Raw genomic sequence first — 12,057 nt, 5'->3', positions numbered from 1 at the left:
TGGCCTTCAGGGTTGCCAGATATATATTTTTTTTAATAATCAGATGGAAAAAGTGACACAAGTTGGGTTAGTTGTGTTGTGATTCATGCAGTCTTGTGGTTTTTAAAACATAAAAGTTATAGTTTGGAATAGATTAAAGTCAGAGAGTAATTCAAGATGTATTTGTATTTTGAAAAAAAAGGAACACTTTCACTATGACAAGTAATATTACCTAAGAAACTCTTCATGGTCTTTGTAGGCATGCATATATATATATATATATGTTGAGTCTTAATCACATCTTCAACAGAGGTGTAAAATGTCATTAATAACGCTCAGTGTCAATTTAAATATAGTGGAGTAAAAAGTTATTGAAGTCCTAAGAGGCAATGCATCATCATATTTTTTTTTTCCTTCGTTTTCTCACGATCGAGACATTTCTTTTTTTGTTATCTCGGCATAACAAAAAAAGTCTTTTTCTCGTTATCGCGACACGATTTCTCCGTGACCTCGACAGAAGTCGTTTTCTTGTGATTACGACTTAACAAGAGTTAACGCTATCGCAACTTAGTTTTCTTGTGATCTCAATGTAAAAAAAACTATGTAATTGTATCATGTGAAAATCCCGCGCCTTGGGAATGTTTCTGGTGTGCATCATGGACTATGCGTTGGCGTCTAAAATCCAGTGATGGACGAAGTACACAAATCATGTAGAGGAGTAAAAGTACTGCAAACGATTTGTTCTTACAAGAAATCAAAACAAGTTAAAAACCGAGCGCTCGATTCTGATTGGTGGACGCTTCGTGTTTGACCGCTGAAGTTTTTATCCACTCAAATAAAAAAAGAACGACTGGTTTCGCAAAATGTATTTGAGCGAAAAAAGAATATTCGACTTTGAAATGTAATGGAAACACGAACAAGATATGCAGATGCGTGGAAAAGCTAACGAATGACATTTACTTCCTAACTTTCAATTTACATTTACGCCATTTAGCAGACGCCCTTATCCAGAGCGACGTACAAAAGTGCTGAGTCTCTAGCTATATATAAATCTACACTGGTACACAAGATTACAAACTTAATATAAATATAACTCTTGAATTCTACAAAGCAAACTGGGAAAGTGCTAATTTAAGTGTTTCGGCCATTAGCATATTAATATTAGCAGGTTTCTGATCAAGGAAAAATGAAGAAGGAAACCATTTTTATGTCAAGATCACGAGAAAATTAAGTCGAGATCACGGGAAAATGAGAAAGAGAAACGAAAGAGAAACTAAATCCTAAAAAAGGACGACCTCTGTGGATCGTAGAAATGTAAATGTAAATATAAAGAGTCCTAAATGTATTAGAGAGGAAACTTCATGATAATCTTTGATAAAAGTAGAAATTGGACAAAAATGATGAATAAATCGACCTGGTTGCTGCACTACAGAGGTTCTAGAGCAGCTCTGAGAGAGAAGTCCGCCTACTGTATATATACCGGAGCTAAAATTAGGGCCGGCGCAGCGTTGCTTGCTCCGACGCGCGCAATTGGTCAGCGCTCAATGCGCACAGCGGTATTTATGCGCAAAGCAGCTTCGCAGAGATACATAAAGCGAGACAGACGGAGCACAGAGCTGGAGTGTTTAACACACACACACACACACACACACACAGACACGCTCTGAGTCTTGGTGCACGGATCACGGCTGCTCACTCGTGAAGCTCGAGCAGCCCTGAGAACGAGTTCTTCTATTCGTTTTTTTGTTTTCCTGATTTGACTGGAGATGGCTTTAAGCGGGACCATTTTGCCATCCATTTCTACTTTCTCCGCGCAGAAGGAAAAATGCTGGGAAAACGTGAGTATGGATTTTTTTAAAGCATTTTTAGAATTGTATTTCTTTCTTGAGATGAGTGGACACGTGTGATTTGTAGCTTTGGAGGGAACACGTGAGGGAATGTCAACGCACTGGTGCCAAACGGGATTCGTGCGTAATTCGTGCGTGATCCATGGCACACACGCGCAAAAAAAAAAATCTTTCATCATCCAGATGTGCGTTTTGAATTCATACACGTGTTGGGGAAGAGTTGTAAAAAAAAAACAACGTAGGACATGATGGATTACATTGGGGTTTTTTTTTTTTTGTTTTAGAGCAATTCTATGATTCAGACAAACTTTCTAAAAGTGTTTCAAGTTTCAAGAGATCTGTGATCTGTTCGCTATTCATTCATATGCATTATAGATTACTTTTTAATGAACAAGTTTCTATCTTTTAATGCTTGTTTATTTATATATAACAAGCATTAATTGCTTATAAAGTTATGGGGCAATAGAAAGTGTGAAACAGAAATTGTGAAATCCCACTAAAAATTCCTGCTTTTATTGTTGCAGAGATGGAAGGATGATTTCGACAGGTCCGTGCTGTCCAGCTGCTTGGCTGATTTGTCTCAGAGCATGGACGTGTTTGTGAGAGGTGACGACGAGGATCTTGACAAGTACCTAGACCTGGAGTTTATCCTGGCCAACACGGCGGGCTCGGAGAGCCTCTCTGCGCAAAGCCTGAGCTCCGCGAACGATTACAGGATGCAGGAGTGCAGAAACGTGTACACATCACCTCCCCCTTCAGTGTACCCTGTGCCCGAGCTGAACACCTCTCCGCCAGCGTACGGCGTCAGCCTGATGGCTGAGCTGCTGCGTCCCGAGGTGGATAATTACTGCGCACCTCCTCCACCTCCTCCTCACCCTCATCCTCATTCTTCTACTCCCAACAACAGCATTGTGCAGGGAAGGTTCCTGGTGCGCTCAGCGTTCTCCAATCAGGATGTGACGGATCACATCAAAGTGGAGCCGTGTATGGAGGGTTACGGACCTGTGGTGGGCATGGTGCCCAAAATCAAACGAGAGAGCGACAGTTCTTGCATGAGGGCATACGAACAGCCTCTGCTCGCTCATTCACCTCAGGGTTCAGGGAGCATGACGCCGCCTCTGAGCCCGGCTGAGATCAACGCGCTTAACACGGACGCTCAGAGTCAGCTGTGCCACTCGGTGGCGTACCCTCAGAGCTATGCGTGCCACGCCCCCTCGCACGTACAGCTCTCTTATCAAAGCGCACCGACTCGCTTCGACGGCATGCCCGTGCCCAACGCCGGCCAGAGAGTTCTCCTTACACCACCTTCATCCCCGTTAGAGCTGGACGCCAAACCAAAGAGGGGCAGGCGCACGTGGCCGAGGAAGAGAACGGCGACTCACACCTGCACTTACGCCGGCTGTGGCAAAACCTACACCAAGAGCTCACACCTGAAGGCGCACCAGAGGACACACACAGGTAAGACTGCAAACATGCCTCGTATTTGCATATTTGAAACAAAGTCTTGAGAAGATCTAAATGATGTACGATGTGCTTTCGCAGGTGAGAAACCGTACCACTGCAGCTGGGAAGGTTGCGGTTGGAAGTTCGCCCGCTCTGACGAGCTGACACGCCATTTCCGTAAGCACACCGGCCACCGGCCCTTCCAGTGCCACCTCTGCGAGCGCGCCTTTTCCAGGTCCGACCATCTCGCCCTGCACATGAAGCGCCACATGTAGAAACCGCACCGAACATGGACAATCGAGACAGTGTTGTTTATTTTTTTTTCTCGTAATGCATCTTTTCTATTGGCGTGACTCCAGGCAGCAGGAGGTTCTCAATCACGAGAAGCTCCAATCCAATCAATAGACTGGACATTATACTGAATGCTTCGCAATCTATTTTGTTTTTCTCGTGATGTATTGTAGCTGGTACTACTTTGTTTTTTTTTGTGATATTCTTGAAAAAAATACGAACCACTTGTAAGAACGAGTAGGCTGGACCTGCACAACACTGACGCAACTGGAATCAGTAGAATCCTTACGCAAACATGATGTGCCTCCCACGTCACGATCGTGCCTTTTATTATTGATATTAATATTATTCTATTTGAAAAATCGACGACATCTACACTATACATCTCAAGTGCCATACGATGTTCTTATATGTAAAAAAAAAAAAAATCAATAAGCTTTCAGACAATGTTTTTCTTTTTTAAAACTGCCACTCAAGCCAAAGACGAAGAAGAAAAAAAGAAACTGAATGTTTTGGACAGTATATTTGTGTATTAACTGTTAAATCAGGGTCTTTTATTTGTATTTTTTGGAACAATTTATAAGTATTTGTAATTTCAGTACAAACTGTCCCCATGTTTAACATGACATGACAAGGGCTACACTTTTTCAATGTTTTGGGACAAAGTCTTTTGACTTGTACATAATTTATGTGATTGTAAATATTGTATTTCTTGTACATATTAAAAAGAACTGAGATTCTTAACGCTGTGTCGGGTCTCGTGACTTTAGCGGAGAGATGACTCCTGACATGCTTCGGCTTCTTTTTCTCTGGTATCACTGGTGAATGGTAAAGTCTCGGAAGATCGGAAAGCCGTTGTGAAACGTGAGGAAGCTTTGAGGAAGGCGAGATTGTGGTTTTGAGACTAGATTCAAGACTGATCTAATTCAGAGGTTCAGTTCATGCCCATTAAGCCCTTAATCTCAGGCTTTAATCTGAACTGGATTCAGACTAGCTTGTAGAAGTCGTCAATATGAACACAAAAATGTGTCAAAAAAATAACCAAATAATTTCCAAAAATCCTGCACAAACACTGAATTTTATAATAAGGATTATTGATAATCTCACTTTATTTACACACCCCATATGCACCACCATGACCATGACTATGAGATAAGCCGAGATATCAGACTTGAGATGTTATTTTGACATAAAAAAGGAATTGAGACTTGGTACATTCAAAAAGGCAAAACAGAAAAACGTTCTCATATCACTTTTGGGTTTTCAGATCACTTTTTTTTCGGCTTGGGAATAAAACCGATTTGACTCTCAAGGTCTTGCGCGAGCATACGTCGTTCGAAGCATCTGTTCCTATCGTCAGGACACTGTAAAAAAACATTTTTAAATTCCACAGCGAGGTAAGAAGTCTGATTGAGAGTATAATGTTCAACAAAGAGACTGACGCCAGTCTTAAGCAGCACTGATGTTTCTCGGACAATAATTTTTATAAAGTCAGTGACATGTTAAACCAGAGGTCCCAAACCATCAGGATGTGTCTACGCCTACTCCTACGTCTATGCCTACTCCGGATACATTTAAAAACGGCGTTTTCGTCATAAAACGCTCCACGATCACCTTATCCTTTTTCAAATAATCCCAAAAGTTGCTTATCCACACTAAAAGATCTGAAAACGCTCACGTCCCTGTACTGCGCAAGAGCAAAACGTAAGACGCTTCGACCTGCGTTATTTCCACCCACCGGTTAATTACTTTTCGGCTCTTGGTAACGTTGCGGCAATGTCGAGGAAAGCCGCCGTCACGTGACTAAGGCCATGTCCACACTAATACGTTTTTGTTTGAAAAAGCATCTTTTTCTCTCCGTTCTGGCCTTTCATCCACACCCAGGTGACGTTTTCAGTCAACAAAAACGTTGCTTTTAAGCGTTGCTTCTAAAAAACGCTCTTCTAAGAGGATAAAAACGAAAACGACGTTTTACGCGTCGCTTCCGCAAGCGATGTATTTTCCTCATTGCCGTGAGGTTCCAAAGAGGCAGAAAGCAAATAAACGGCAGGGGAAAATTACGCAGGTTGAAGCGTCTTACGTTTTGCTCAACTTTTTGGAAATGATTAAAATCAGCATTTTCAATTTTCTCCACTTTAAGAGCGTTTTTAAAAAGCAAAGATTTTGTTGGATGGAAAAGCGGCGTCTCATTGCGGACAGAACGCCGTGGAAAAGAGCTGCTGCCTGGTTGCAAGAACGTTCTGGGGAAAATCTGTTTATTGTACATTTTGTCCTTTAAAAGCCACAAAGGCTGGAGACCCTTGTATTTAAAAACTCTGTAGATGTTAGTCTGAAAAATGTTTGTAAAGAATACAAATCAAGTACTGCACAAGCTGTATGATGACAAGTCCAATTCTGGATCCTATTAATCTACATGTTGTGTACTGGAGATCTCAAACATTCTGGTACAGATGCATCAATTCTGAACCAGTGTAGGTCTGGCAGTGGTGGAACGCCATTTACCAAGTGATAAAATTCTTAAAGGTTTAATCAGTACTGTGAAAGAGGAGTTTCTTATTCTGGAATTTATGGAAGAGTTCGGTGTGGGTTTCTACATGGGAATTCTTGGAATGGATGGAATGAGCTGTGTACACAGATATAAGGCGCTTGTGAATGTTGGAATGCCACAGGATGAGTTTGCCACCTGCTGGAACGCCGCTGCAAATCCTTCAGAAGGAGCGGATAGGGAATAGTTACAAGTTCCCTCATGCTGCAGAACCAAAAGTGTGGACCTGATCCTTTTGAAATCTAGGTGAATACCCAAGTGAAGTTGAATCAGAAGTTTCAATGGTTGGATTGGATCCAACTGCTGATACCCTGGACAAGTTAAACCATAATTCCAGGGGGAAGATTCAAATCTGGAACCAAAATCTCTGGACCTGACTGCACTCTTCCGTCCTGAGCCAGGGAGATAAAAGCTCAGTGGTTATCACTGAAGGTAGTTAGTTCAAATGGCACCACTCTAATTGCTTCAAACTGCCACTTCTGGGCCCTTGAGCAAGGCCCTTAACCGTCAAAAGTAAAAGTTGAATAAGCAGAGGTACTCTCTTCACCGGGCTAGCACTTTTTTCGTCAAACTCTGGCAGCCCCTTCATGAACATGTCCAAACTCTCCAGCTTGACCCTGTTCTTTGAGACTGAGCCACCCCTCAGCCCCCACCCCCCCAATTTCAAGCCTAGTTTTGGACTATATTTACTGTATGTAGAATTGCATTAGTGCTTGTGTACCTGTTGCATACAACTCAAGCTGGAAAGTGTAAACTGGATTATAAGGAGGAATTGAATCGGACCCAACTCCAACCTCCGTGACTTTAAATCTTGGGTAATTTGTTCAAGCCTGAGAAAAATCCCCCCTTTTTATTACCGAACCAGCACTGCAATGCAGTATGGTCCAGAGAGACCCGAGCTATGAAATGCTGAGATACGAGATGCTGACAAAACGATCAGGATCTGGTATCGCCCGTTCTGAATACCATTACCACATACACCTGAGCAGCGAGCGAGAGAGAGGGCGGAAGAGAGAGAGAAGCCGAATCCATCTGGCTTCCGTTAGCTAGTAGAATTTGCTTGACAATCCGGTTGTTTGTATCAGTACCACTGCATCCCCCAGGGCAGCATGACTCCACAAAGAGCTTTCAGTCCTAACAGCAGCTGATTAAACCCACTCCATTCCTGCTGTATCTGGAACACCTCAAGAGCGGCCCGATCTCCGATTAGATCTCGGCTTTAAATCAGCACGGCTTCAGGAACATGAACTGCATTAGAGAGCGATCTTAAAAAACTCCCCCGAATCCTCGCCAAGCCAACGAACTCCATGTTTATGTCTCGGACACTCGCGTTTTTCGACCACGCACAAGGGATTGTATTACCACTCCGATATGTGCTGCGCTGACATCCAGAGCTCTCCCCGGACCGCTCTACACACGTGTCGAAAGAACAACATTCCCATTTTCCCAAAATAATATCGTCCCGCTCAGAGAACACCTGCAGATCATTATTTTCCAACCGTATCCTACAGAGAAGGATTAATCTCGCCTCTCCGATGCTGAAAAGTCCGCAACAGTAGATTAATCATTCGTTAATTTAGCGTGAGAAAAATCGCAGCTCCACGAGAAAACGTTGCGATAACGCAAAGTCTCAGAAGATCACGAGGGTTTCATTATGTCGTCGCAAAAACGACAAGCGTATTTTATTCGCAGGCCAATTCGTTCGGACGTCAGGCATCGGTTTTCATCTGGTTTAGACCTGGTTGTCATCACGTTTATATATTTGAGCCTCTCGATGGGAGTTTAATTCTAGGGCTGTGCTAGTTCTCTCTTAGCTAGTTTGCTAAGTCTACCAGGAGACAGCAGATCGTGTCGGCTCTCTGGTACATCTCAAAGATCTTACAATGTTAAGAATTTAATTCAGTTGTATTTGTATAGCGTGTTTTACAATAAGCATTGTAGCGAAGCAACTTTACAGAGATGAAAAATAAATTCATTTTTTTAATCCCTTTTTGGATCTTACAGAGAAATTGTTGAAATACGTTTCAAAAATTGTTATATGATAGGAAGCAGGGCTCAGCCATTTTACAGCAACCTTGGAGAACATGGAGTTAAGGGCCTTGCTCAAGGGCCACAAGAGTGGCAGCTTTGCAATCCCCGGGTTTAATCCCCCAACCTACTGATTAGTAAACCTTTAATTAGCTAGGGCTGCAACTAACAATTATTTGATAATCGAATAATCAGACGATTCATTTCTCTTCTTCGATTAATTAGATTTTTTTTTTTTTATCTGATTTTTTTATTAGATGTTTTATTATAACTATATGAAACCCTAATTGAGGGTATTTATGTATAAAAGTGTACTTAAAAAATGCACATATTGAGTTAAACTATCTTTAATTTAGACATTTTAAAGCTAATAGTAGCTGCTTGTTGAGGAGTGTATGGAGGATTTCTCCTTTGAACCAATTCACCCATAAAACTGGATTGTTTGTTAAAAACCAAAACCAAAACACAATGCTATAGAGCTCTGATCTCATCCCTACTGAACATCTTTGGGATGAACGTGAACACTGACTGCACCCCAAGTCTCCTCACCTCACCTACATCAGTACCTGCCTTTCGTAACACCCTTGTGTCTGATGAACACCATAAGCACACTCCAAAATGTAGTGGAACATCTTCCTAGAAAAGTGGAGGCACTTAGAAGAGAAAATTGGGACTAAATGTGGAACGTGTTGCTCAAAAAACACACTTATGACCAGGTGCCCCAATACTTTTGCCAATATATATATATATATATATATATATATATATATATATATATATATATATATATATATATATATATATATATTTATATATATATATATATATATATATATATATATATATATATATATATATATATATATATATATATATACACACACAGTGAGGAAAATAAATATTTGAACACCCTGCTATTTTGCAAGTTCTCCCACTTAGAAATCATGGAGGGGTCTGAAATTGTCATCGTAGGTGCATGTCCACTGTGAGAGACATAATCTAAAAAAGAAAATCCAGAAATCACAATATATGATTTTTAAACTATTTATTTGTATGATACAGCTGCAAATAAGTATTTGAACACCTGTCTATCTGCTAGAATTCTGACCCTCAAAGACCTGTTAGTCTGCCTTTAAAATGTCCACCTCCACTACATTTATTATCCTAAATTAGATGCACCTGTTTGAGGTCGTTAGCTGCATAAAGACACCTGTCCACCCCATACAATCAGTAAGAATCCAACTACTAACATGGCCAAGACCAAAGAGCTGTCTAAAGACACTAGAGACAAAATTGTACACCTCCACAAGGCTGGAAAGGGCTACGGGGAAATTGCCAAGCAGCTTGGTGAAAAAAGGTCCACTGTTGGAGCAATCATTAGAAAATGGAAGAAGCTAAACATGACTGTCAATCTCCCTCGGACTGGGGCTCCATGCAAGATCTCACCTCGTGGGGTCTCAATGATCCTAAGGAAGGTGAGAAATCAGCCCAGAACTACACGGGAGGAGCTGGATAATGACCTGAAAAGAGCTGGGACCACCGTTGCCAAGGTTACTGTTGGTAATACACCAAGACATCATGGTTTGAAATCATGCATGGCACGGAAGGTTCCCCTGCTTAAACCAGCACATGTCCAGGCACGTCTTAACTTTGCCAATGACCATTTGGATGATCCAGAGGAGTCATGGGAGAAAGTCATGTGGTCAGCTGAGACCAAAATAGAACTTTTGGGTCATAATTCCACTAAACGTGTTTGGAGGAAGAAGAATGATGAGTACCATCCCAAAAACACCATCCCTACTGTGAAGCATGGGGGTGGTAGCACCATGCTTTGGGGGTGTTTTTCTGCACAAGGGACAGGGCGACTGCACTGTATTAAGGAGAGGATGACCGGGGCCATGTATTGCGAGATTTTGGGGAACAACCTCCTTCCCTCAGTTAGAGCATTGAAGATGGGTCGAGGCTGGGTCTTCCAACATGACAATGACCCAGGATAACCAAGGAGTGGCTCTGTAAGAAGCATATCAAGGTTCTGGCGTGGCCTAGCCAGTCTCCAGACCTAAACCCAATAGAGAATCTTTGGAGGAAGCTCAAACTCCATGTTTCTCAGCGACAGGCCAGAAACCTGACTGATCTAGAGAAGATCTGTGTGGAGGAGTGGGCCAAAATCCCTCCTGCAGTGTGTGCAAACCTGGTGAAAAACTACAGGAAACGTTTGACCTCTGTAATTGCAATCAAAGGCTACTGTACCAAACATTAACATTGACTTTCTCAGTTGTGCAAATACTTATTTGCAGCTGTATCATACAAATAAATAGTTAAAAAATCATAAATTTTTATTTCTCAAATTTTTTTTTTTTAGATTATATCTCTCACAGTGGACATGCACCTACGATGACAATTTCAGACCCCTCCATGATTTCCAAGTGGGAGAACTTGCAAAATAGCAGGGTGTTCAAATACTTATTTTCCTCACTGTGTGTATATATATATATATATATATATATATATATATATATATATATATATATATATATATATATATATATATATATATATATATATATGTATTTAAAGCACACAATAAATCTGGAGTTGAGTATGTGGATTAAGTGTTCTTTGGGCCATTTTAAGATCTTGACAACTACCCTCAATATTTTTAAAAAATCAGCATTACATGCACAGTCTACACAGATCCAATCCATTAGGCGGTAAGAAACACTTTGTGTACTCAAAGTTGACGTCTTAGAAGCAGAAAAAATGGGCAAGAGTAAGGATTTGAGCGAGTTCAACAAGGACCAAATTGTGACATCTAGACGACTGGGTCTGAGCATCTCCAAAACTGCAGCTCTTGAGGGCTGTTCCTGGTCTGCAGTGGTCTGTATCTATCAAAAGTGCTCCAATGAGGGAACAGTGGCGAACCGGCGACAGGGTCGTTGATGCACGTAAGGAGCGAAGGCTGGTCCGCGCGATACGATCCTACAGACGAGCTCCTGTAGCTCAAACTCAAGTTCATGCTGTTAATGCTCAAAGTGTCAGGACTGTTTTTGGCAGCAAAAGGGGGACCAACACAATATTAGGCAGGTGGTCACTATGTTATGGCTGATTGGTGTAGATATCAAACACGTGACTAATGAATTACATTAGTGTTCATTCGGCTTTATCGAAGCAGTGATGTTGAAGAGGAACATCTATTTCTTGGGAATAGTTTACAGAAGACGACATATAGATGAGATGGTCAGTCGTGTATTTTGATTGTCTTTATAGTATGCCATCATACTGGAACTCTATCACAAGCTGAAACCCTACAGTGCAAAAAGATCCACACACGTAATCGCGCTTTTCCCATTCAGTAGCAAATCAGATCATTCTGGTACAGGCTCGCAGACATTATCAGCACCGCTGTGGATTCTAAAGATTGAACTTGAAGATGAAGAATGGCTTGAATACTCAGCCGGGACTTGCAGGAAGTTTCGAAATTTCAGTGTGCAATACGAAATACACACAAAATTGCAGTATACATCCTAAAAGCTATTTGGCACTTTCTTAATTTGTATTATTTATTCTCCAAAACTCTGGAGCCTTCCAGGGGGGAAAAAAGGAGATAAATAAGCAGAGAGGAACGCAGCACAAGTAAACATCAGACAGAGGATTTGGCAGGTAATTCGAATCCATCCGACTCCCTGTTTCTCCATTTTTATTGCACCAATGCAAACATGTCGAGTTTAAAAAAAAAAAAAAAAAAAAAAAAAAAAAAACGCCTGGAATTTCCTGTTAGTTCACACGGCTTGCGTTAGCCAAAGTCGGCACAGGTTCATACTGCAGCTGCTCTTCGTTTTCATTTTCTCAGAGTCGTAACTCTCATGAAGCTAAAGCGCAACCCAATTAGTTGACATGAGAGCAATAAAACGTAGACAGCGGACA

General features: G+C 41.4%; 1 protein-coding gene across 1 annotated transcript; it reads left to right on the top strand.

Annotated features, from left to right (window-relative positions):
• Window positions 1–1,563: 1,563 nt before the first annotated feature.
• Window positions 1,564–4,304, top strand: klf2a (Kruppel like factor 2a). The gene is made up of 3 exons (XM_083559535.1): window positions 1,564–1,817; window positions 2,351–3,284; window positions 3,369–4,304. Exons 1-3 carry the CDS (start codon window positions 1,746–1,748, stop codon window positions 3,542–3,544), a joined length of 1,182 nt encoding a protein of 393 aa, XP_083415661.1. The 5' UTR covers window positions 1,564–1,745; the 3' UTR covers window positions 3,545–4,304.
• Window positions 4,305–12,057: the final 7,753 nt, after the last annotated feature.

This window comes from Silurus aristotelis, assembly GCF_946808225.1.
Source record: "Silurus aristotelis genome assembly, chromosome: 13".
Lineage (NCBI taxonomy): Eukaryota > Metazoa > Chordata > Actinopteri > Siluriformes > Siluridae > Silurus > Silurus aristotelis.
The sequence above is the reverse complement of the archived record's forward strand: the minus strand, read 5'-3'. Positions and strand labels throughout refer to the sequence as shown.

Excerpts from the sequence above, each read along its gene's own strand:
- klf2a (XM_083559535.1), top strand. The coding sequence starts at position 1,746 with ATGGCTTTAAGCGGGACCATTTTGCCATCCATTTCTACTTTCTCCGCG. Across the intron at positions 1,818-2,350 it reads AGGAAAAATGCTGGGAAAAC|AGATGGAAGGATGATTTCGA; the intron begins GTGAGTATGGAT and ends TTATTGTTGCAG. Across the intron at positions 3,285-3,368 it reads GCACCAGAGGACACACACAG|GTGAGAAACCGTACCACTGC; the intron begins GTAAGACTGCAA and ends GTGCTTTCGCAG.